The sequence below is a fragment of the Hypoxylon trugodes genome (genome assembly GCF_022578975.1).
Source record: "Hypoxylon trugodes strain CBS 135444 unplaced genomic scaffold F4822scaffold_4, whole genome shotgun sequence".
Classification (NCBI taxonomy): Eukaryota; Fungi; Ascomycota; class Sordariomycetes; order Xylariales; family Hypoxylaceae; genus Hypoxylon; species Hypoxylon trugodes.
The window spans coordinates 3,338,837-3,362,583 of record NW_026250019.1 but is presented as its reverse complement, the minus strand read 5'-3'; the positions used below and the strand labels follow the sequence as shown (position 1 = coordinate 3,362,583).

Genomic DNA, 23,747 nt, shown 5'->3' with positions numbered 1-23,747 from the left:
GCGTGAAACGGGATCTACAACATCGTTGGGCGCGATTTGATGCCTTAATCATTGTTGTCGAAGAATTAGAACAATTGTTGTATCTCAGTATCTCAATAGCGAAACATCGGCGTCAATGACGTCGGTGGCTTGTGAAATGTAAATGTTCTCAGCGACGAACATCGAAAATCTTTGAGAATGAGAATCGAATTAAGGGCCGAATTGTCGTTTGTTTTTGAGCAGATGGTCTACGCAGGATGGGTTCGGGCGGTGGGGATCAGGGCGTCTCTACAGCAGGCTGTTTCCACAAGTCGGAACTATTAAATGCACTCGACTCGATCCGCACCAATGGACCTTTCGCATCACCTACACAGGTTAGGCGTTCTGAGGCGGATATTTTCCCGCAACATGTTGACCGGGTCCACATCCCTCCCTCGGAAGCTCAGGCCAGCCAACCCGCTATGGAGTCACATCAAGGAAAAGCTAGCGAAATCCCAACTGCCGACTGGAGCCTTCAGCATCACGAAGCTCGTAGGGTTCTCGAATTGTGGTCTCAAGAAATCAAAACTGGGTCGAGACGGCCTTCACCACTTTACTACGTGTTGAGACACAAGTACGCTGAGGCGAACCTTTCCATCCAAGGATTGAGACCGTCGGACCTCAGTGTTGTCAAATATCTTGAGGGACTTTGCGCCGAACTCAATTTTGATATTTTCCTTAATGTATTGGAAAAAGGGGAAAGTGGCACTGTGAGGCGTAATAGTCGTGAACTTCAGCGTGACCATTATGGTAGTCACAGCAAGGCAGGCGAGAGGACAAGCCAAGGTCCTAGTTACCACCACCTCGACGAAATCACTGATCTGTTCCATCGCTGCAAATATGTCTTTGACCTTTATGGGAATAAGTTGACGTCGAATCCGCAATTGGAGGAAGAAGACATCTTACAAGAACAACCTTTTGGAGAGGCGCCGGATGATGAAGATATCGAAGGATCTAGTGGTAAATTTGTATAATTCATCGACCCGTAGTTGAATTGGCAATAGGCTAATATGCGAATAGGGGAGTAGAGTCATACACCGGTATAGGTTATGGGTAAGTCAATCTCATTCCCAGTACAGTGGACAGAACTCCCTTACTAACCTAGTAGGCTCTCGCTATTGTTCCTAGTGATGGGACCGTCTCATTTCTAACTTCAAGCACACAAAATCACGGCTCCATGCATGGCCTTCCTAGTGGTAGCCATTTTCGTGGGCTTTTTGATTATTTCATTAACAAATGTGGAAGCTGTCCTGAAAATAGTCAGCCTCTGGCACAATTACACGAATTCTTGAGAACCGCCTCGAGAAATCCCCTTTCTGATCGACAGCATCAACTCACCGCTGTACAGTTCTCTAAGGCACTTCAAGCATCTATACGTGGCCATGAACCCGGATTACTGGACTTGATTCTATCACAAAATAGCCAAGAGCCTCCTATCAGTTTCTTCATTTGGATAAGAGATCAATATGACAAGTCGGCCATTTCCATAGCTGACTTAGAGAAGCTGTAAGATATCATCTAGTCACTGTTTGATAATGGGGGCTAATTCATTTCAGTCTGATCCATGCTATTCGCCTCCAATCCTCGGTCTACCAAGTGTATAATGCTGTCTCCTTTATCGACAGAATTATTTACGCAGACGACAGGGTGAAGAGTATCGTCTCACGGGCCATTGATGAATATCTAGGAAAATGTCGAACAAAAGACCTGTATGAGGAGGATGGGCCTGCAATTTTTGACCTCGCCATGCGTTACCAAGATTTCAATTACCTTAAAACAGTGTAAGTGCTGCTAACTACATTTTTAAATCAATGTCACTAATATAGTCAGTGTAATACCCCTTATAGAAGAAAACAGCGAATCTTTGGCGTTTGTTCTGGGCTTCCTTAGATCGTTATACCAGAGTATAGAACGCCAGCAGATTGCCTTAAGCGAAGCGCGGTTTATGTATGAGCACATAGCATGGCTGGCGTTGAATAATATTGAGGTAGCTTCGATTTCTGCTATCGATTATCGCCAGCAGGGCAAGGGAAATTGGCGGCGCTTGGAAGATATACCGCATTTCGAACACTTAACCTACGACTCTATGTTAGGATTTGTCTCCACCCTCATCGCTCTCAATCTAGACGGCCATATACGACTTCTCGCCGAAAAGATAAGCACCCAGGCGGAGAATATCAAGGGACGGGAGTTTAAACCATTTTGGATACCATTACTACAGGGATTGTTCCCAGTCTTTGAACAATACAGAGTTCCCCTTCCATCGCCACACTGGACGCGGATTTACCAATTACTTTTTCAGGCCTATCTGAGCAATTTCGTCCAGAAGCCGCCATCGGGAGTTCCTATTTCCCGCCAACGAATATCCTGCAACTGTAAAGATTGCATAAATCTTAACCAATTTCTCGCCAGTCCCGCCGAGGCAATCGGTCGCTTCCCGGTAGATAAAAATCGACGAACACATCTCCATGATATGCTTGATATGGCCGGCGCGGACTGCACGATACAACATGAAGAGGAACGTAGTGGCAGCCCACAGACCCTTGTTGTGAAAAAGACGACGAGTCAATCTGACGAAGCCATGGATGCTTGGTGGGAGCGACGACTCCAAGCCGAGCGCCAACTGAAGGCATTTAACCAGACGTGGCTACGGGTCGTGTTGGGGGATTGGTACGACAATATTATGGGCATGAGTTTACTCAACTACATGCCGACGAGTACTTCGAGGGCATTATCATTATTGTCGCAACGTCCCGTCGCTTCACTCGCAAGCACTTCACATGACATCGCTGGTCAATCTAATGTGGGGATGACTCGTCTGCCAAGTTTATCGTCGGTGGTCCCAAGCCCTTCTATGCCAGGACCGGTGCCCACTTACCCCCCGATGACAACGGAAAGTGGTACACAACCACCACCAACGCAACAACGGACACAATCCTCATCGAAACAGCGACCGTGGTTACTATAAGTCATCCACAATAATGGCGAGAACAGCGATGACAAGAGAGTGCCAGAACCTAGGGACACAGTGTCGGATAGAACATGAATGTAACTATTGTCAATACGACAGATAACAACAGCGAAAAATAACACTGAAACCCAGGCAGTGAAAACCACCAGCATCTTAGAAACGTCCAGACACTTCCCATGGACCGGTTTGCATTATCAGTTAGGCGCATCGGGAAATTGCATATCCCTTGGTAGGAGTTTAGGGGGAGTTTTGAATGTGTATGAGCTGGTCTGCATTAGTCGACATACCCTTTCATCAGGGCAGCCATGTACAATACTATACGCTCACTTAGCGAAGTGCGATGAAAGGAAAGGGGGTGTGGTTAGATCGCGTGATTTTTAATATATCTACCAAGAAAATAAAGTACGATTGTATCTAGGGTCGCATAACCAGTTCCTATCTATTCCATCGAATGGGTCGCTATATCCAGTATAGGCCCTTGGGTATTTGGCGTATCAATACATCAAGACTTTGACGTAGCCAGAACTTTCCTATTCGCTTCATCGGCTTTCTCACAGCATTCTTCAATGACCTTCCAGAAAAGTGGGATATCGAGACCGCGGGGGATGCGCACGCCTTCGCTGCCGGGTGGTAATAGCTTCACGATGGTACGTCCTGTCTGTGCGCCACGATGCAGCGCATCCTCTAGCGTGCCCTCTATCACTACCTCTATCGAGAACCTTTCCCGACGCTCCGACTCCTTAGAGTTCTTCGGGTCGTAATCGTAGAAAGGAACTTCGTGAGGAGTGCCAGTTAGGATAGCCGCTACAGCCAACGGGTCATGTAATGGAGGACCTTCTGTGATGCCAAAGACATCGCTATTTAGTAGGGTGGTTAGTAATAGGCATAGCGCCAGCTTAACCATCAGTAAAATAAAAAGGGAATAAGGTTAACTTGCCGGTATGTATTCGCAAAGAAATTCAACAACTCGACCAACATAACCCTCAAATCCGTCTTCCCCCTACCCTCACGCAAGCCCTTCTCAATACTCTCATCCCCAGCCCCCTCAGGCGCCGGCGGTCCATAAAGCAACATCTCCTGGACCTCCTTAGTCGCCAGCACAAGATGCGTCAAATCCAGTGGTATAAGCGTAATCTTCCCCGCCAGCACCGGATTCTCAAAAAGCGACTTGGCAGCCTCCGGATCAATCAGAACATTGAACTCAGCCCAAGGTGTATAATTCCCGACCCTAGGCTTCCCATCCACGATCCCCATAACCGCGTCCGTGAACCCGTCCCCGACGCTTCCACCCATTATGCTTAGACCCTTGATATGCTCCGCTAGATCTGGTTCTTCGGTGAAGAGAGAGGCGACGTTGGTTAGTGCGCCTGTGGCTACTATCCATGCGGTGCCTGGTTCGCAGTCGCGTAGCGCGGCGGACATGGCGTGGACGGCTTGGATTTCGTCTTCGGCGCCGGGGGAGGAGAGGGTGCGGAGGAGGGGCGGTGGGGGTGGTGGGAGGAGAGATGTCCCATCGAGACCGGATTCACCGTGGATATCGGAGGGGGCATGGATTGGGTCGCGGTGGAGCGCGTGTGAAGCCCCCGGGTACACTGCTACATCGGGGTGTCTGCCGATGGCAGCTAAGACCGACCGGGCATTACGGGTGGTTTTCTCGAGAGAGGCGTTCCCGTGTACTGTGCTTATGCCGAGTAGCCGGATGCCCGGGTGGTAGGCTGCTAGGAGGATGGCGAAGACGTCCTATAAGGGTGAGTTAGATCGGGGTATACTCAAGTGGGTACAGCTATGTGGTTAAGATAGCAGAGATATTTTCATGCGGTATGACATGGTAGGCTTTCATGCCGAGCTGAGTTAGGCACGCGGGGTCCCGAAGCCGGCCGAGTTCACCATGCTTCTCCGACACGGGTCGGGTCCGCCAGGATACGGCATGATAGCCGCTCCGGAGTAACTGCATCGTGAAATATCACTAAATATCTCATGGTTGCTTGATTGGTTGGGGAAAAAAGAGTAGGTTATGGATAAATCCGAACTCACATCGTGGCCCGGATCGCAGTCCAGCCAAAGTGGGACAGGGTCCGTGTCCGACATTATTGATTCTTAATTCCGTGCTTTGTACTCCCTCGAAATTTTAATCCCTCACTCAAATCTCAACAAACACTAGTAAAAATATGTTTAGTAAAGATCCCGACTTGATTTGAAAAAAGTCTCGACCGAGGCGGGGAAATAAATATGGATTTGTAGAAGGGTATGAAGTATGAAAAAAAGTGGAAAGGAAAATGGAAACTTGGTAAGTCAGAAGAAGTCAGAAGTCATCGTACATGAGACTTACGGGGTTTTTTACTGTATGTGGGACTCGGGCGGAGAAGTCAGCGTTGGTGATTTTCGCATTTCACGCTATTATCCTACTCCTTTAGGTATTTAATACAGATAGAAATAATAGAAGGAATAGGTAACCTTTGTCATTAAGTAGTCATACTACATGAAGGTGGCGTGAAGGATATTTCTTATAGTTCTCATAATATAATGTGTTATTGTTTAGTATTATACTTAGTGACGAACTATTGCAACTCTGACTGGATCTTTGTCGAGTAATAATCATTCAGCAGCTCGTCGTTTCTCGATGACTCGCAACACATCCGCAGCATTATTAGCATCACCTTTTCGTTTCTTAGGTCCTCTCTTCCGTTTAGAACCGCCCCCTACCCCGCCATGACTATCATCTCCCTCGCGTCCCCATTCTGATAACTTGACTTTCTTATCCTCAAAGTCCTCTTCGTCCTCGAATCTACTTGTACCAAAGCCCATATCCATATCTTCCGCATCACGGTCATTGTTCTGTAACATCTTCTTAAGTCGCTCTGCTTTGGCTCTGGCTTCTGCATCCTCTTCTTCTGTTGGTCTGGATATGGGATTAAGCGATGCTGCCTTCTTGAGGGCTGCTTGTATAGCCGGATCGGACACAGAGGGTGCCTTGAGTGATTCGGATGATACCAATCCCGTCTTGGAATCTTTGAAGTAGTTCCGTGGTTCTGCTGTAGTAGTCGGTGGTGGAGGCGGAGGTGGCATTGCAGCCTTGTCTTCCTTGTCGGCTCCAGAAGGTTGCGCTTTCTTCTCAGTAGCTTCCCCATCTTCAGAATCATCCTCTTCTAGCCCTGCAAAAGGATCGTAGTCATCACCGACATCGTCGAAAATATTAACATCTTCATCTTCCGGCTTTTCTACCTGCTGTTTCCTGTAAAATCCCGGAACTTCCATGCCAAGAGGTTTAGCATTCTTATCAGGCATCATCATATCCGTCGGCCTTGATGCTATTTCCTCGGATTCGGTCGTCGGCTGTGTCTTTCGTATCTTTCGCTTCTCATGGCCGTCCTCATCCACTATTATCAGCACTTCTCTGCCTTTGCTATCCCGCTCTATCCTCGAGCCCGGTGTTTTCGCACCAATCTTTTTAAATCGCGATCCTAAACTACTCTCTTCTTTCGCTTTCGCAGCTTCTCTTGCAGCTTTCATGTCGGCTAGAATCTGGTCTCTCGTTCGCTTTTTCGATGGATTCAAAGGCGCAGTAGATAATTGTCCCTTCTTTATCGTTTTCTCCTTCGCGACCGCCGCAATCTCCTTCTCTTCTAATTGATCCAGTTCATCATCGATGTCATCTTCTGACTCTGAATCTTCTTTTTTCGCATCACCTTCACCGTAAACATTTTCGCCCTTGCGTATTCGTTCGAGGAGTTTGAAGTCGAGACCTTTCACTAAGTGGGTGCTAGATAGGTCGCCGCCAGCGATTTGACTTCGTAGCTTGTCGTAAGTTTCCTGGTCGATTTCTTCCTTCTTCAGAGCCTCTTCCAATGCCTTCATTCGCGCTGCTCGTTCGTCTTCTTCTTCTGAGGTTCTGTTACGAGCACGATCGACATATCCATCTGCTAGTTTGCTACCTTTCGGGTCGTAGGATTTGAATTTCTTCTGTTGTTGGTGGTTGCCGTGGCTTCGCTCTGCTAACTGTCGCGCGAAATCGGACTTATGAAGGCCAACTGAGCGACTGGATTAGTTAATAATGTCTGCATGGAAATGTAAGTAATCGTATAGAGAAAGGAACACTTACGGCGTCATGGGTATACTTGATTTTTGTTTCGATCCAAGAGACACTCCCCGTGGAGTAGCTGAACCTGGCGATGCGCCATTGTTGTCCGTTGAAGGCTTAGGAGTATTTGCAGAGACGAGGCGACGAAATTGTTCGTTATTCATCTTTACAAAGTTGCGACCAACACTATTTGGTGTGCACCCTTGAATTCGATATCTTCAGCCTACGAGTCCGAGATGGTTGAAGTAGAAAAAGGTCTAGGTATGAATTGTTGAAGGCGACCTGAGCTTGTACCTGCCTAGGTGCGTACCTAAGTACCCACATACCTTGAAGCGTGCAGTACTCCCCGGAGTAATTACGATAGTGTGGATACCAGCAAGCCAATTATAGAGCATCTTATTATCGATAACAGAAACACTTTAAGGTGATAGATACATTGAGTCACGGGATGACGTGATGTTACCCGCGCTCCATTAATCAATCACCGCGTCTTCCATTAACATATCATCGTCGACGAGGAAGAAGATCGAGCAAATCAATATTCACGAATGATTTGCAGCTGAACCCCTCTTAGATCTGAAGGGAAACTTATCGCTATCTTCCTCTTGTCCTATGTGCACTGCGACGACAACTCCGTCATTTCCAAGATGACCTTGCATCGAAAGATAGCCACTGGTAATCGAGTAGGTTCGCATACCAGTATCAGGAGTCATCTGCTCTGAGATTAACCTCGAAGTAAAATCAACATGGGGAGTCGACTCGAGAGTAACTCAAATGCTGTGCGAAAACGCATAGAGAGCCATACTTTCTCAGATGAAGCCGGCGAGGAGTATGAGCCTAGTGCTTTCGGAGGCTTTGGAGATTACTTCCGTCGCAAGAAAATCAAGTTACAGAATCTTGACTCGGAGCTGAGAGCTTCATCGTCAGATAAGCCCGCGATATTTAAAGGAGTTGTCGCGCATGTCATCGGTTACACACAGCCTCCGCTTCCGGTTCTTCACCGCGAGTTGGTTCAACATGGCGCCGGGTTCCTCCAATACCTGGATTCTAAGACTATGGCTACTCACATCATAGCATCTAGCCTACCGCCGAAAAAGATGGTTGATTTTAGCAAGTACAGGATAGTTAAACCTGCTTGGGTAACCGATTCTATCAAGGCTGGAAAACTTCTCCCATGGTCGGAATACCGGGTGATTGAGGAGACTCCCAGGCAGAAGACATTGAAACTAAACGGAAATGGGATATCCACCCAATCTAGTCCACAGCAATCACCCCTAGCAGGATATCGGGAACAGACCGAGAACAGTTTCTATACTAGTCAGCTGAAAGATATTGCGCAGTCAATTGATGGGAGGCATATCGGGGATATTTCGCCTACCCAACCAGGGCCGGCCGCTCCAGGTGCTCAATATACTGAGTCTAGTGGGCCCACAACACCCTCGAGATTACTGTGGAAGCCGCAAGATTCATCCGGTATATCCGGTAAATCAGCCAAGGACCCGGCCATGTTAGTTGACGATACGGAAGCTACAGTCAGCGCCGCGGATGGAGACCCAAACGCCATGGTTATGGATGAAGTAGAAGATGATGCCCAGCCCGGACCGTCTCTTGAACAGCAAAAAGCCATGACATCCGAAGAGCATAACGCACTTCTACTTCAAGACCCTCGGATGAGGAAATCCTCTACTGCAAATCCGGATTTCATTCAGCAGTATTACTCCGAGAGCCGACTCCATCACTTATCAACATGGAAAGCCGAGCTAAAGTCTAGGATGCAGAGGTTGGCAGCTGAAAAAGGCCCTCAAAGGAAGCCAATGAAAAGGAAACCAGGTGCGAGACGATACGTAATGCATGTCGATTTCGATAGCTTTTTCTGCGCAGTCTCACTGAAAAGCGCGCCTGATTTCGTTGACAAGCCTGCTGTTGTCGCGCACGGGACGGGATCTGGTTCGGAAATCGCAAGCTGCAATTATCCAGCAAGGAAATATGGCGTCAAAAATGGTATGTGGATGAAGCGAGCCAAGGAATTATGTCCTGAGCTCAAAGTACTACCATATGACTTCCCGGCGTATGAAGAAGCCAGCAAGCTATTTTACGAAAGTATATTAGAAGTTGGTGGGGTTGTGCAGAGCGTCAGCATTGATGAAGCCCTTGTGGATATTACTTCCGTTGTTCTATCTGCGGTTGGTTCAGATGGCTCTGGAGTCGATGAAGGCAGTTTGTGGAGGGAACAAGAAAAGGCGGACCAAATGGCTTTAGCTTTGCGTGATCAAATCAAACAGAAAACAGGGTGTGCTGTTTCTGTCGGAATTGGCAGTAATATTTTATTAGCAAAGGTCGCCCTTCGGAAAGCTAAGCCAGCGGGTCAATTTCAGATCAAACCCGAGGATGTATTAAATATCCTCGGAGACTTAAAAGTTGATGATCTCCCTGGGGTCGCGTACAGCATTGCAGGCAAGCTGGAGGAGATTGGTGTGAAATTTGTTAGCGATGTTCGGCAGACTTCCAAGGAACGCTTGATTAATACCCTTGGACCGAAGACAGGCGAGAAACTCTTCGAGTATGCTCGTGGTATTGATCGCACTGAAGTTGGTGAACAACCAATTCGAAAGTCTGTCTCGGCTGAGGTCAATTGGGGTATCCGATTTATTAGCCAAGAGGAAGCAGAGGAGTTCGTATTCAATTTGTGCAAGGAGTTGGAAAAGCGTCTACTCAATGAACAGGTCAAGGGCAAGCAGCTTACAATGAAAATTATGCGACGTTCATTCGATGCCCCTCTCGATCCACCCAAGCATTTAGGTCACGGCAAATGCGATACCTTCAACAAGAGTGTTATGTTTGGAGTTTCGACTCACGACTATCAAATACTGGGTAAAGAGGCCGTTTCAATTCTTCGCTCCTACAAATTCAGCCCCGGGGATCTTCGTGGCCTTGGAGTTCAGTTGACCAAACTTGAGCCCATCAAAACTTCGATATCTGGTCCCGATGGAAGCCAGAAGAAGCTTACGTTTGGATCATTCCGTCCCCCGAGCTCGGCAAAAAAGCCGAATATGGAGCAAATACAAGATGAAAATGATATGGAAGAACCCAAATCGAAGCAGAGTCGAGGTGAATCAGATCCAATTACGGACAGTCCTTTGACTCCACGAAAGCCGAAACCAGAGATCCGTCACCCAGCTTTTAGTATATCACGAGCGAATGAAGCAGACGCCAAGGCGAATACCCCTTTGAATATTGGTGGAACTCAATTCATCATGCCATCAAATCCAGATCCTGCCGTGATTGCGGAACTCCCTCCAGATATCCGAAGCAGGCTTATGGAGCAAGGTAGTAGAGGAGTTTCAGAAACTCGCGAAGCACAAACAACGAAGTCAAGAAACCAAAGTCCAGCACCTAGGGATGAAATACCTCCCGAGATCGACCCAGAAGTGTTCAATGCTCTACCAGACGACATGAAAGCCGAAGTTCTAGAACAATACAGACCTAGAAGCAGACAGAATCCACGTCCTCAATCGCCACGCAAAGATCGTCTCATCCAGCCACCGAAGCAAAAAACTCCAACAAAACGCCGCGTCCCGGGTATTTTCGCGCGAGTCCGCGAGCGACAAGCAGACGCCAACGCCAAAATCGTTCAAACAACCTTCAAACACCAAGCAGACCACGCCGGACCAAGCGACATCGAAGAACTCGACCAAGACTTCCTGGCCGAACTCCCCGAAGAAGTCCGCAAAGAAGTCATCGCCGACCACCGACGCCGCCGCGCCCAGCGCTCAGGTCTAGATCTATCCAAACTAGGCCAAAATAAAAACCAAGACGCAGATAACAACGCCGCTCTTCCAGGCGGACAGATGAAACTCCGTTTCGGCCCGAAACCCGCTAAAATCGCATTTACTACAAATGGATTAACGACATTACCTGAGATCAGAGATATGCTCAACGTATGGCACCGAGAAACACGCGATGAGGGACCTCATCGACGGGATGTTGATATGCTTGAAAAATACCTAGTCCGCGTCGTATTGGAAGAGAAGGATATGGATAAAGCCCAGAAATTAGTCCGGTGGTTGGAGTATCTAGTTGAAGATAGCGATGATGGCGGTGAAAATAATGAAAGGTCTCAAGGGAAAGAGGCCTGGCTTAACGCCGTAAAGCATGCTAAGCAGGAAGTACAGAATGCGGTGCAAGCGAGGGGACTGGGACCATTGGATATATAATTACACGACGATAAGTATTGGTCCAAAGTCATGATTTGTACCTACTAATAATCACGACGACTTCAGTACCTACGTAATTAACACAACAAAACAAATACAATAATAATATCTAATAAGACCGGGTTTTCAAGTTTAACGGTGGTGGATTTAAATTATTCCAGCTAACGCTTTTCCGGGACGATCCAGCATTCATTCCATTCCTTGAATCCATACATCTCAACTTCATCCTCTCCCGTTCCATAATTCCTCCGAGTATAATGAATTTCGAAAACAACGCTATGAGTGCCGCAAACTTTGACCTCTAGACGACGAACTCAGAAAGCAGCGAAAATGAAAAACAACTCAAACGCTGTCTCCGTCAGAGAATAGTGTGGTAATCAAGCCCCCGTCCCATCAACATAAAGTTCCCTTATCATGCAACTCTTCAATACGCCTCTATAGGCATCCCCATCCCAAAGCAAAAGTAACAGCAACAACCAGAACACCCACACTCACAGCTTGTAAAACAGCCTGATCAGAAGGAGGCTTCTCATCACCAGGCTTATCCCCGTTATCATCATTTCCATTTCCCCCATTGTTACCATTCCCACCATCATTCCCATCACCAGGAGTCTTCTCCGTGATATTGTACAAGGTAAGCGCAAGATGTCCACCACAAGCGGTAGTATTCGCACCATCACAGGGGGTATCACAAGCCGAATCCACAAGATGGAAACTATGCTCAGATAACGTATCGCCGCACCAGCATTCACGCGAGAACTCGAGGCCCGCGTAGCGGTACCCCTTTTTCTCGCCAGTGGGGTCGTGCTTGTTGTGCGACATTGAGCAGAAGCCTAGACATGCGGAGACTTTCATTAACCCGGGGACGGTGAGGTATGGTCCCTCCAGAGCGTGGACTTCTGGGGTTACGGGTGTGGTTTCAGACCAGCATCCTACGTACTTGTAGACTGGGTTGTCGTCAATGATGCGTAGGTTGGGGCCGGGCTTGCCTGGGATTGGGTCCGCGGGGCCGGGTCTGCCGTCGTCGGCGGTGACGATGGTTGGGGTGGTTGGGATGGTAACATTGGCGAAAATTGGTGAGGGGATGGGGGAGGGGACTGGTGGCTCTTGGGCTAGTGCGAGAAGGGAGGTTGTGGCGAGCATTGTGAAGAGGCTCAGGACGTTTGTGTGTGGTGCCATTGCTCCTTAGTTCTGCTTGGATATGTGTATAGTGTAGTTCGACAGCGTATGTGTAAAATAGAGCAAAGCTAGCAAGGAATTGCTTGTGGTCTCTGCTTTGCTACTCAAGAAGGGTTAGATGTCGTAGAATAATGCTAGAGGATCGTGGTTCTCAGTCTGATTCTTCGGCTGGGTTGTCAGTGTGAACTGGTATGAATTGACCTGGTTTCTCTGGTGGAACAACGTTGAAGTTGACGAATCTTGGAATCCTCGTAAGAATGAATGCTCAGTATAAAATGAAGCTCTCGAGCAAGATCGTAGCAATGATAGCAATGATGATAGCAACGTAACCTTTTGTAGTACTGACTGTTGTTGATGTGAGGACGGAGAGAAGTCAGATTTTCTCTTAGGGGCGAAAAGAAATATAGTTGCTCGCTCGTTCATGTTTCTGCCAATAGTAAGTGCGACTTGAAAATCTGGTAAGAAGCATGTGTTGATGTGAAGGAAACAGCAGGGACGATATCACTCGCGCCCACTGCGATATGATGAAGGGAAGCGACGGGCTACGCATATTACGTAGCTAATGTGTAGGATAGTTCAAGCGTGCATATTAGCAACCAATTTCATTCTAGGGAAACAGCATCTTTAGGGACTCGCAGTCGGAAATCCCCTCTTCTTTCCTCAATTTGCCGCCTAGGTGCGTGTAGGAGGGAAACATCACCAACTCACAGTAAATACGCTTGACTCTGTTTAGGTGCGGCGCGATACTGGTCGCCCATATCAACATAAATGTATCAGAGACAAAATGCCAATGGCTGGATGGGGGTATTATTGCTATACACACCATTAGTCCTAGACAAATCTACCTAGGCAATCATATACAATAAAGCTATCCGACTGGCTAGGTATGCGGGTTGTCCTTATCGACCCAACTACCCACCAGCCTCATAGCCTTCTCATCTCCATCAACCAAACGTTCATCCCGTAGCGCGTCTGAGAGACATCTCCAAGGATCTCTGCTACCACCCCATTTAAGCAGATTTTCTTTTAGTCTCTCGCCGTTCTCCCGATCAAGCGCAGCGCCATTTTGGCCCGCTGAGAAAACGACCTGCCACACGCGTCTGGAAAGCACTTGGTCGAAGAGGTAACTATAGTATGTACTTCCGTAGCCAAATAAATGGCCGAAGAATCCTTGCCATCTGGTACCTCGTGGATCAGATGGAAGCTTCCCGAATCTCTTCTGAAGACCTAGGTAAATTTCCGTCGAATCGAAGTTACCTTGGCTTGGTAGGGCTGAATGGTATTGCTGGTCTAGCATAGCGAGAATGATTTGATTCTCCCTGTCTGAGGCCTCAAACCTCCTAGCAACGTTAAGCTTATCCACGACCATTTCATATGGAAGTGGTTCATCTGTGATGTGATGTCGCGCGAATAAACCGAGCACAGATGGATCTGCGCAAAAGTGCTCCATCAAAGTTGAGGGCAGCTCTGCAAAATCAGTCGCACATCGGGTTCCGGCGACATTCTGTAATGAAGTGCGAGCCAGAATCGAGTGAATGGCGTGTCCCATCTCGTGGAAAAGTGTTTCCATTTGATAATAATCTAAGAGGGCCGGTCCATTTCGACCTTTGTTCTCTTCGAAATCACATACCAACGCAATCGTTGGTAATTGTTTAACCGAACCAGATTGATGAGATACATGCATCCCGTCATTTGCTGCATCAATAAGCGATTCGAAATCAGGGACTCCTTCGACACCAGCTGCCTTCTGTTCTGCTACTTCTTGAATCTCGGCTTCCGATATTTCTCGAGAGCAACGCACTGTAAAATGTGCGGGATTGGGAGACTTATCCTCTCTGTAGAAAAGATCACAATAAAGTACTGCGACATGTCCGTCGGTATCAGAGATGACATCTAATCGTCTTACATCTGAATGCCACGTCTCTCCGGGCAGCGTGTCTCGAGGGACCAACCTGATTCCGTATAAACGGGTGAAAAGCCGCGAAAGACCCCGCATGACAGTCCCAAGAGAAAAATAGGCTGATAGGAAATCATCATTTCGCCGTCGTGATCTCATAGCCGAGCGTATGCTTTCCATATAATAATCTCTATCCCATGGATGGAGATCAGTCGCTGTAGACTGCTGTTTTGCACCCTTCTCTCGAAGGAGAGCTGCCACCTCTTCCTCAACCAGTGGTGCGTTGTGTTTGGATAGTGCAAGAAGGAATTGATGTACCGATTCTGGTGTCTTTGCCATCATTTTGTCGTGAAGGGCCAGCTGGCTATAACTTTCAAAACCTGAGAGCTTTGCAAGCTCGGCCCGCGACCTGAGCATGGCTTCTAGAATTTGGATCGACCTATTAGAGGCCGTGCGGGTGGCATAGTAGATCGCTTTTCTCGTATCTTCATCGTGAACGGTCCTTAACGCCACTGTCGCCTCAGGTGACATTGTTGGCAGACGAATAACACCTCCGCGAGTATACCTCTTCGCTATTTGCGGGTTCATACCGTAAAATCGACTACTCGGGAATTCGAGGAATCTCTGTTCAGGTTGCATATCTTGGACAAAATATGATCCTAGCTCGCTAATTTGTTGAGATAAATCGACGAACTGGTCCCGCGAGTCCTTGGGAAGATGTATTGCTGACTTCATGAAATCTTGCTGCAGCAACTTTGCAACTGTCTGCTCCTCTTCATTCCAGCTAGCCATCACATCGGGATTGTCCAGAGCCTTCCCTAATTGGTCGCTCAAACCGGTGGTCGTGTTCAATTGGTTCATATACTGGTATACCAACGACCAGGCTTGGGACGCGGCTGCTTGTATCTTCTCGTCGGGGTGGGTAACCCGTACGAAGTCGGAAACATCCAATACTCGGCATAACAAATCGCTCAACCTATCGAGGTCTCGGACAAGCGCCTTGTAGTCCTCCAACGTCGATGCATTCAGCACCTTATTAACCAGCTTCTGGGCCCTTTTTATCGTGACGTCTGCGAATGTCAGGAAGCCCTGAGGCGAAGTGAGGTACTTGTTCCGGAATAAGCCAACATTTTCGCGGCTCCCAATTTTGAATAAAGGTTTCGCGAAGTCTTTAAAAGTCGGTGGTGAGTCGAATATTCGGCGTAATAGTGAATCGTCATGTTTTGAATCTGGCGGAGTATGGTCGATGGGTATATGGGTGGAATCGACTTGGGCGGCGCCGGGTGCGGAAGAGAGCAAACGCCTTTGACTCCCTCGAGCTGGAGCAGCTTGTCGGAGACATCTTGAACAGGTCCAGAGACCCGATCGCGCAGTTTTTATCATGATGCACGGAACATCGTAGGGAAATTTACAATTTAGCAAAGTTGCCAATTTAAAACAGCTTTACAATGGGAAGAAACGTATAAATTTACAGAGTCATTATTATTTTGTGTATAGATCTAAAAGTTAATCGGGAATTGACTGTCGACGTCAGGTGCAAGGGTCGATCGGCACGTATAAAATTTCACCGAGGGTCCGGAAATCGCCGGGACAGAAAAAGCAAAGAAAAGTACATAGGTACATAGTTACAAAGATTAGTACATCATCGGTTGCAGTCCAATGTCCTTTTTGAAGCTTTCCAAGTTTTAATATTTAATTAATAACTCGACCACCACCAACCTCAATTGAGCGCAACATGGCTGCGAGAGTGCTGCTGCGACAGGTAACTTTGATTACTCTACAACTACATGAATTACCTACATACTAATTAATAAAAATAATAGCGTGTCGCTGCGCCTTTCATGGCTGCGACTCTCGTCGGAGGAGCTTTATTTCCCTCGGTTGTGATGGCTGATGCGCCCTCACACGACTACGTACGTCTAGACTTTCTACCTATAGAAGAACAGGTTCATATATTAACTTCCAATACATATAGCATTCTAAGAAACCTATCTACGATGACTACGAGACCTTCCTACCTCCGAAATCCAGTCCTTCGCCGGTCTCACCACCATCCTCAGACACCCTTCCACCAACATTATCGTTACCACCATCTTCATCACCGTCAGAGCAAAAGCACCACAGCCCAACGCCAACAGACCGACTAGCAGTAGAAATAGGGAAAGCCCGTCTATTCCTATACCGATATGCCACAGCCACAGAAGATGCCGTCAACGGCGCCATCGACTCAGCATTCCACCTCGAGCGATCCTTCACCGAGACCGTAGCCTCCCTAGCGCCCGCGCGCGAGAGCGGCGAAAAACTAATGCCGGGATTAGTGTACGTCTTAGTAGCATCAATGGCCGGCAGCATCATGACACGAAACCGCAACATCGTCCTGCGCGCCTCCATGCCCCTAGCCCTCGGTATCGGCGCCGGATGGTTATTAATCCCCGTCACTATGGCCAACGTATCCGATCTTCTATGGCGATACGAGCGACGCTTCCCGGCTATCGCCGATGCCCATATTGCGACCCGCGAGGGCGTGCGGGACGCATGGCGATTCGCTAGGGTGCATGTCGACGTTGGGAAAAATTACGTTGATGAGAAGGTTAGCGACGCTAGGGATATCGTCGAGGGCTGGGTGAAGAAGGGTAAATAAATGAGCAAATAGAGAGGAACGGCTTTACTCGGAAAAGGAGAGCTTCCTTGTACTATAGACGAATAGACACAAAATTTGCTTTGTTTCGAAGCTAGGAGGGAATATACTTGTGTACTAGATCGAATGTATAAGCATCCACGGATATCATGAATGTTCTAGTTTATGGCATCCATAATCTTCCAGTGAAATATTGATATTCCTTGGCTTGATACTAAATTTACGGTAACGAATATTTGCGTGAAATCGAATACCAAATGCTTTTGTAGTTATCTCTATAGAATCTAACGCAAACGCCAATTTTTCCATACTCAACCCACGATATACAAAGTGAGTAGCAGCGTCTATCGGAATTTATACCAACGCCATTACGAATCTCGTTATCCTGCCATTTTATATGCAATATCGCCCTTTTACCCTACCGCTTTCTAAGCGCCGATGGTATCATTTTTCTCCCGCCGTCTAGTAAGAAAATTCAACATCCGTTCATACGTCCACATTGTAACCGCGCTCGCGGGTGCCGCCTTAATCAAGCTAACCGTAAGGCCTCTATACAAACCCCTAGCTCCCTCCCTTTGTAGTATCGCACGTATCGTGCTGACGGTACCCACGTACTCGGGAATATTCTTATGCACATAACGCCCACGCGTCGGGCCCTGGACCTGAATCCTCTTGCGCACGAGATCTAAGGGGAAAACGCCTGTCTTGGCGACGATACTAGCGATCACACCCGCTGTTGCATCACCCGCGCCCCATGGGAGTTCGATCTGACCAAGATGCAATCGCGCGCCCTCGTATACCGCGAAGAACAAACCCATAAACGGCACAATTTGCGCTAGAGCGGGACTTAATCCGCGGAAGAACCCCCGCACACCCTCGTCGCGCTGGATGTCCGCGATCGCTCGTCGGAGAGAGGTGTACACGCGGTCGTTGCCCTGGGCCGCGAACCGCGTGCGCAGTAGGTCTAACGGATACGTAGTCGCGGTAGCCGTCGCGCCCGCCGCAGCACCAGAAACAAACGACTCAACGGATTTCGGAAGCCCTTTTTGGCCCTCTTCGCGATCCCCAAACACACGGCGCAGAAGCATGGTCGTTGATCGGTATGTAGTGAACTGGACCGAAGCGTATGCTACGTACATAAGCTCGGCGGGGACATTGCCTTTCCAGAGGGCGGTGATGCCCTCATTTGCGATAATGTGGCGGAAGGTCCCGATAGTCCCTTTGTAGACGGGCGAGCCGCGGAGGTCGAGGATTGTGGATGGGTTGGAGAGGGAGTGCGATTGGAGCTGCAGGCGGATCTTAACGACGTCTAGGGGTGCGATGACGAAGCGGGATATTAGACCGGCGGTTGCGCCGGCGGCGACGACTTGAAGTCGGGAGCCCTACGATCGTGATTAGTATTCTTTTTCCTTTCCTTTGATCCGTGCATCGCATGGCGCCACTATAGTTACAAATTTACTACACAAAAACTTACCTCATCTTGAAGGCGCTCAGACTTCGACATACATCCAGAAACGGCCTTAGCCGAAACTAGGGGCTACTCGATATAGCAGAGTGGCAACCTCTAGTCGAGATAGTGGGAATCTGTCGTACGTGTTGTATATATTCTAAAACACGAATGTGGGCGGCGGCCCTCCGCGACCTTTCGGACGCTCGTGAGATTTTACCCGTTTCCCGATGGCGCAGATTCAGCTGCAGGAGCGGCAAGACAAGAAAGGGTTAGCGGCACGTTCCGTAGTGCGTATGTAAGCAGGGTCTTCTAGAATTCTTTTTTTTATTCTTTTCGGGCTCAGAAAAGAATAATGTATGAACTCTATTAGTGTCGGTCGATTATTAACTCGCGATCTCCTGAATTCCACGGATGTTCATGTAAGCTTCAACAAGAGAATTAGAATTAGCGCCGACATTAGGCGAGCTATCAAAATGTCTATCAGATTCGAGCCGCAATGACGCTTTCTATCGGACCTTAATGAATTTTAGCACCGATGAGATAAATAAGTGCAGCCAATGAGAGCTCACTAAATCAATGCCCGATTCCGAAAAGAATCGAGTGACGTCGCGCCTACATACCTAGATAGGCAAGGGTTTCCTAGATATGGAACATTTGAATTATGGAATTATATCAAGTTCTCACCTCACGTGTGCTCCTCTTTCACATTCCAACTTATTCCACTCGGGCATAGCGCTTAGCTAGTCCCCTGGGATTAAATCGTAACAGGGCATAACAATGGGATTGTGTGCTGTAAGGCGAAGCATTCCGCTTGTCCGCTTACCTACGCTGGGTTGAAGAAGGAATCAAGGATCATACAATTTCCGGGTAGGATAAGCCTCCTTCTGAGGAGCCAATGTATTGCTATCAACTCGGATTCAATAATGATTACTCACATACATGCATATATACTCGCATCGTGCACTTTGTTTAATTTCGAAAAGAATTCCAATATATTAGAAAAAGGTGTTCAAAAGTTATAAAACAACGCGGCTGATATCAACGGCCGAATCTCAGTTTAATCTTAATTCTTATTCTTAAAAAAGCCAAGACTTCCCCCACTAGGACTAGGCATTGTTACACCTGCATTCGCTTTCGTGGCCACTAGTTCGAAGCTTCAGCGCTAGTACACCTCATTCATTAAGTCATTGGAAGCTACCTGAACAAGCTTCCGCCCGCCCGAGTTGTCGGCTCCCATTTGTCCTCTCCCCAGATTTAGAGTGGATCCTCCGTAACGCGACCCCAATCGACCATCAACCCATCAACATCATTGGTTTCTGTCTCCCCTCTGTCCCCTTCCAAGCGTCCAGGCTCTGAGGGGGTGACCTTATACTACATACCACCTGGGCACCTGCAACATACTACATACGACAATCATATACAAGTACAATAAACGGGAATTCGAGGTCGACTTGAAATTACCTAGCTGGCTTTCTATTCTTCTCTTCCCGGTGGTAAGCTTCCTTCGAATCTTTCTCGCTAAACGTCTACCCTATTATTGCCTGCTTGCTTGCTTTTGCTTGCTTTTTCTTTTTTTCTTATCTCTTCTAATATCGACCTCGACCCGTCTTTTTTATTTTATACCTTTCCCGGATTTTTTACTTGGGTTCAGCATTCTAATCCTGAAACACAAAAACACCGTTGGTAAGTGTCAGCCCTGTACCTTAGAGAGTTAAAATAGAATGGTCAGCCGCTAACCCGAACTTTTTCTGTAGGCTGTGTTTTTGGTTTGCATGTGATCAGGATCCATTCATCCATCCCATGGGACTAAAATACTACGAACACCCAACAACAACTTCTTCCTTCACACAACCCTCATAACGACACATCGTCAAATTCGACTGGTGGAAAGATGGCAACCTCGATTATCAGACAACCGGATGTGCAACAAGTCCTAGGACCTGTTTTACCCTCACTACCTGCCGCCGCACTATCAGTATCGCCAGCGGAAACCGTATTGCCTCTTCTCTCCCCCATACTTAGGCAACGCGTGCAATTATTATCAAACGCTTCCAGTCAAGACCCATGGATTCGATTATTATGTTATGAACCATCCAAGGTACCCAGATTGACTGAGATCGCCCAGAGTGAAGAACTACAACCACATCCTGTTTCAGGCGAATTGGAAATTGATTGGGATTATGATTCCGAGATTCAGTATCGACGAGTGGACGAGGAAACTCTCCAAGCATTCGTCGTATTTAAAGAGTTGGGATTAACGTTTCGATTGGTGTATTGTATTGGTGATCCTGTAGGAGACGGCTGGAAGGTTGGCGAAGTCAGCGTCGCCGAAAAGTCGTCTCCATTTTCTTCTTTTGGGGGTGTCTCGAGTATCGCGGAGGCAGAAAAACAATTCAAGGATTCACAATCAAAAAGTACACAGAGCAACGGCATCGTAAATGGTCGGAATGCTCTAGAAGAGGAGGATGACGGCGACGATGACGACTACTGGGCGAGATACGATTCGACACCTGCAAGAACACCTGCTATTAAACAATCACCCGCACCACAGACAATGCAGCGTGTCCACCAAACAGCAGAAGAGGAGGAAAATTATTACGCGCAATATGATGACGTCCAACCAGCCATGGACAACCATGATCCGGACGAAGAGGTAAACCTACCCGACATCGCACCACCTCTAGGATTGGCTTCAAGGCCAGCAAGCGATGATGAGGAAATAGACGGAAACGAAACTCAAGGAGCATGGACACTTGCAAACCCAGAAAGGTCGTCTTCGATCCACTCAAGAAGTGGTGACGACCTAAACATAATTCACCCGCATCCGAGACCAGCATCAAGCGCAGGGTCTAACGCGTCAGTCGAAAAACTCGAGGCCCTAGCAGCGAAACAAGAACAAAACGACTTCGGAGTCAAACAACACGTCTCTCGAAGCATCAAGAGCTTATTTATGTTGTCTCGCGCATCAGGAATCGATCGCGAGGAATTCGAACGATTGATCAAGACGGAATTAGATATGCTAGGATTGATGGAGGATTGAAATCTGAATCAAGAACTGAACTTGATATCTGGTATCTGATTGAAGAACACACAAAAAACATATTGTTGTATACGAATGGGTTAGGAGGTGTAAAGGTTGGGAAACCCACCTGTATTTGAAATGGTGTTCGGGGTGTTTTTCAATTTGGCGGGTACTTTTTACCGGGGGATTTTGATTACCTCTTATGAAAGTTGTTGGGGGGAAATGGCATGGCCCCGGCAATTCAGGTCATAAAGTCATAGCGCAAGGCGGGAACTATTTCAGATTGGCTTCCTTGCATTTTATGCATCATATGGCGTTATCATCACTAGGAGTAGTTAGTTAGGAAGGGTAAAGGAAGCGAAAGGGGAGTTTTAAATATTTATGTATCTCATAGTAAAAAAATTTAAAATCAGTTATAAATAATTATACTCAAGTGTAGAATTTGTTTGTGATTTTTTTCTACATGGATTGTATCACGGATTGTCTTTTGGAAATGACCATCGTTTCGTTTGGAGGTGAAGGTGTACTAAGTCACATCGCTATGAAGCGAATTGATTAGGATACCGATATCTCCGGCGGGCAGCCCAATCGGCCCCACTCGTCCCTGAGTCGGTGCCCCTCTACCCCTCTGACTCAAAAATAAATTATAACACGTTCACCTCGAATATTTACCAACATAGACAGACGGGATAAAACCACAATTAGACAGAAACCAACCTTTCATTTGTTTGCCTATAATTCCCACTTCCCTACGAAATCTCAATCGCAAATATGACTCCCGAGGAGTCAATCGCCTTAATCAAGGCCAACCTAACCGAAGTCCTCAACCCCGAGATTATCGACGATGTAATCCTCAAAGAAAAGCGAGACCTCAAAGTCTACTGGGGAACCGCGACAACAGGACGACCGCACTGCGGATACTTCGTAGCAATGGTCAAGATAGCCGAACTCCTAGCCGCGGGCGCACACGTCAAGATCCTCCTCGCGGACCTACACGCTTACCTCGATAACATGAAAGCCCCCCTAGAACTTATCGAGCAACGGCTCAAGTACTACGAATTCATCGTCAAGAGCTTGTTGAAAGCGGTCGGTGTGGATATCACGAAACTTGAGTTCTTTAAGGGGAGCTCGTACCAGAAGAGCGAGAGCTACACTATGGATCGGTTTAAGCTCGAGGGCATGACACGGATTTCGGTTGCGCAGAAGGCGGGCGCCGAGGTCGTGAAGCAGACTAGTGATCCGTTTTTGGGCGGACTGACGTATCCCCTTATGCAGGCGCTTGATGAGGAGTACCTTGATGTCGACGCGCAGCTTGGTGGCCTGGATCAGCGTAAGATTTTCACGTTTGCGTTGGAGAATTTGCCGAAGATTGGGTATAAGGTCCGCGCGCACTTGATGCATTCTATGGTGCCGGGTCTAGGGGAGGCGCAGAAGATGAGCTCGAGTGAACCGGATTCTAAGATTGATTTATTGGATTCGCCGGATGTGGTGGCTAAGAAGCTGAAGAAGGCCGTGTGCGTGCCTAAGAAGGTAGAGGGTAATGGTGTGGTGGCTTTTGTGGAACATGTTATCTTCAGAGTGGTATCTTTGAAGACTGGGGGAAAGCCACATTTTACAGTTGAGAGAAGAGAAGGAGAACCGCTGGTCTACGATGATATTGAGAAATTGAAGGCAGACTACGAAGCGGACGTAGTAAGTACTTCCAATTGTCCAAGTGTTTATCAGGTTACTAACCATTGCCATTCAGCTCACACCACAACTCCTAAAGGCTGCCTTGACGAAGGCGCTAAACGAACTACTAGACCCCATCCGCAACGAGTTTGCAACGTCAGAGGAATGGCAGAAGATAGCAGCACTAGCTTACCCGCCAGAAGAAAAGGAGAAGAAGGTAAAGAAGCAGAAGGACAAGGGTGACCCGGCTAAGAAGGCAGCTGCACTTGCTGCAAAGGCAGAACAGTTGAAGTTGGAGGGTGATGGAAACTAAAAGGGGCAAGGTTTGGGAAGTTGAAATGATGATACCTCCTGGCAGCACTGGAGGTTTAGCTGCTGCTGGCATGAGACGGCGTTGTGCATATTTCTAGAGCCTGTGGACAAAAATACCATGACTTCTTGCGCACCTTCTATTAATTAATCCTGTGTGAATTTCGTAGCTGTTTTTCGCGGTAAAAAAAAAAAATAGAAGTAAATACGAAAATAAATAATTTCTATATTTCTGAATGAAGTTATTCCCAAGAGAAAGAAAATAGGTACATCAATAAAATAGTAAGGAGGTACTTAGGT

At 47.5% G+C, this 23,747-nt stretch overlaps 10 protein-coding genes across 10 annotated transcripts; 5 read left to right on the top strand and 5 right to left on the bottom strand.

Moving 5' to 3' along the window:
• Position 1: 1 nt before the first annotated feature.
• Positions 2-3,380, top strand: F4822DRAFT_401332 (uncharacterized protein). The gene is made up of 5 exons (XM_051457934.1): positions 2-986; positions 1,039-1,071; positions 1,127-1,524; positions 1,575-1,799; positions 1,849-3,380. Exons 1-5 carry the CDS (start codon positions 237-239, stop codon positions 2,984-2,986), a joined length of 2,544 nt encoding a protein of 847 aa, XP_051316018.1. The 5' UTR covers positions 2-236; the 3' UTR covers positions 2,987-3,380.
• F4822DRAFT_401328 (Inosine/uridine-preferring nucleoside hydrolase) lies at positions 3,346-5,496 on the bottom strand. Its single transcript, XM_051457933.1, has 3 exons — positions 5,024-5,496; positions 3,927-4,729; positions 3,346-3,846 (listed from the first exon to the last, which is right to left on the bottom strand). The coding sequence occupies exons 1-3, from the start codon at positions 5,075-5,077 to the stop codon at positions 3,492-3,494; spliced, it is 1,212 nt and encodes a 403-aa protein (XP_051316017.1). The 5' UTR covers positions 5,078-5,496; the 3' UTR covers positions 3,346-3,491.
• On the bottom strand, positions 5,497-7,355 carry F4822DRAFT_401325 (uncharacterized protein). Its single transcript, XM_051457932.1, has 2 exons — positions 7,089-7,355; positions 5,497-7,025 (listed from the first exon to the last, which is right to left on the bottom strand). The coding sequence occupies exons 1-2, from the start codon at positions 7,229-7,231 to the stop codon at positions 5,585-5,587; spliced, it is 1,584 nt and encodes a 527-aa protein (XP_051316016.1). The 5' UTR covers positions 7,232-7,355; the 3' UTR covers positions 5,497-5,584.
• A 187-nt stretch (positions 7,356-7,542) lies between these two features.
• F4822DRAFT_401324 (impB/mucB/samB family protein) lies at positions 7,543-11,394 on the top strand. Its single transcript, XM_051457931.1, has one exon. The coding sequence runs from the start codon at positions 7,814-7,816 to the stop codon at positions 11,279-11,281; it is 3,468 nt and encodes a 1,155-aa protein (XP_051316015.1). The 5' UTR covers positions 7,543-7,813; the 3' UTR covers positions 11,282-11,394.
• On the bottom strand, positions 11,389-12,900 carry F4822DRAFT_230075 (uncharacterized protein). The gene has a single exon (XM_051454117.1). It carries the CDS (start codon positions 12,458-12,460, stop codon positions 11,717-11,719), a length of 744 nt encoding a protein of 247 aa, XP_051316014.1. The 5' UTR covers positions 12,461-12,900; the 3' UTR covers positions 11,389-11,716.
• On the bottom strand, positions 12,901-15,879 carry F4822DRAFT_230076 (mitochondrial intermediate peptidase-like protein). The gene has a single exon (XM_051454118.1). It carries the CDS (start codon positions 15,738-15,740, stop codon positions 13,341-13,343), a length of 2,400 nt encoding a protein of 799 aa, XP_051316013.1. The 5' UTR covers positions 15,741-15,879; the 3' UTR covers positions 12,901-13,340.
• Positions 15,880-16,047: 168 nt separating this feature from the next.
• F4822DRAFT_401319 (apolipo protein O-domain-containing protein) lies at positions 16,048-17,207 on the top strand (the record flags this gene model as incomplete). Its single annotated transcript, XM_051457930.1, has 3 exons — positions 16,048-16,119; positions 16,181-16,270; positions 16,333-17,207. Coding segments are annotated over exons 1-3 (779 nt in total), but the record flags the coding sequence as incomplete, so codon positions are not given.
• Positions 17,195-18,944, bottom strand: F4822DRAFT_401317 (mitochondrial thiamine pyrophosphate carrier 1). Its single transcript, XM_051457929.1, has 2 exons — positions 18,470-18,944; positions 17,195-18,377 (listed from the first exon to the last, which is right to left on the bottom strand). Exons 1-2 carry the CDS (start codon positions 18,497-18,499, stop codon positions 17,424-17,426), a joined length of 984 nt encoding a protein of 327 aa, XP_051316011.1. The 5' UTR covers positions 18,500-18,944; the 3' UTR covers positions 17,195-17,423.
• Positions 18,945-20,336: 1,392 nt separating this feature from the next.
• On the top strand, positions 20,337-21,485 carry F4822DRAFT_428576 (uncharacterized protein; the record flags this gene model as incomplete). The annotated part of the gene is made up of 1 exon (XM_051460937.1): positions 20,337-21,485. The coding sequence occupies one exon, from the start codon at positions 20,337-20,339 to the stop codon at positions 21,483-21,485; it is 1,149 nt and encodes a 382-aa protein (XP_051316010.1).
• A 600-nt stretch (positions 21,486-22,085) lies between these two features.
• On the top strand, positions 22,086-23,671 carry F4822DRAFT_401314 (tyrosine tRNA ligase). Its single transcript, XM_051457928.1, has 2 exons — positions 22,086-23,159; positions 23,215-23,671. The coding sequence occupies exons 1-2, from the start codon at positions 22,239-22,241 to the stop codon at positions 23,449-23,451; spliced, it is 1,158 nt and encodes a 385-aa protein (XP_051316009.1). The 5' UTR covers positions 22,086-22,238; the 3' UTR covers positions 23,452-23,671.
• The last annotated feature ends 76 nt before the right edge of the window (positions 23,672-23,747 follow it).

Coding starts and splice junctions, on each gene's coding strand:
- F4822DRAFT_401332 (XM_051457934.1), top strand. CDS start 237: ATGGGTTCGGGCGGTGGGGATCAGGGCGTCTCTACAGCAGGCTGTTTC. Junction 987..1,038: donor AAGGATCTAGTGGTAAATTT/GTATAATTCATC, acceptor ATATGCGAATAG/GGGAGTAGAGTCATACACCG. Junction 1,072..1,126: donor TACACCGGTATAGGTTATGG/GTAAGTCAATCT, acceptor CTAACCTAGTAG/GCTCTCGCTATTGTTCCTAG.
- F4822DRAFT_401328 (XM_051457933.1), bottom strand. CDS start 5,077: ATGTCGGACACGGACCCTGTCCCACTTTGGCTGGACTGCGATCCGGGC. Junction 4,730..5,023: donor ACTGCGATCCGGGCCACGAT/GTGAGTTCGGAT, acceptor TCACCCTTATAG/GACGTCTTCGCCATCCTCCT. Junction 3,847..3,926: donor TTCTTTGCGAATACATACCG/GCAAGTTAACCT, acceptor CCTACTAAATAG/CGATGTCTTTGGCATCACAG.
- F4822DRAFT_401325 (XM_051457932.1), bottom strand. CDS start 7,231: ATGAATAACGAACAATTTCGTCGCCTCGTCTCTGCAAATACTCCTAAG. Junction 7,026..7,088: donor TCAAGTATACCCATGACGCC/GTAAGTGTTCCT, acceptor TAACTAATCCAG/TCGCTCAGTTGGCCTTCATA.
- F4822DRAFT_401324 (XM_051457931.1), top strand. CDS start 7,814: ATGGGGAGTCGACTCGAGAGTAACTCAAATGCTGTGCGAAAACGCATA.
- F4822DRAFT_230075 (XM_051454117.1), bottom strand. CDS start 12,460: ATGGCACCACACACAAACGTCCTGAGCCTCTTCACAATGCTCGCCACA.
- F4822DRAFT_230076 (XM_051454118.1), bottom strand. CDS start 15,740: ATGATAAAAACTGCGCGATCGGGTCTCTGGACCTGTTCAAGATGTCTC.
- F4822DRAFT_401317 (XM_051457929.1), bottom strand. CDS start 18,499: ATGTCGAAGTCTGAGCGCCTTCAAGATGAG. Junction 18,378..18,469: donor CTGAGCGCCTTCAAGATGAG/GTAAGTTTTTGT, acceptor TCACGATCGTAG/GGCTCCCGACTTCAAGTCGT.
- F4822DRAFT_401314 (XM_051457928.1), top strand. CDS start 22,239: ATGACTCCCGAGGAGTCAATCGCCTTAATCAAGGCCAACCTAACCGAA. Junction 23,160..23,214: donor CAGACTACGAAGCGGACGTA/GTAAGTACTTCC, acceptor ATTGCCATTCAG/CTCACACCACAACTCCTAAA.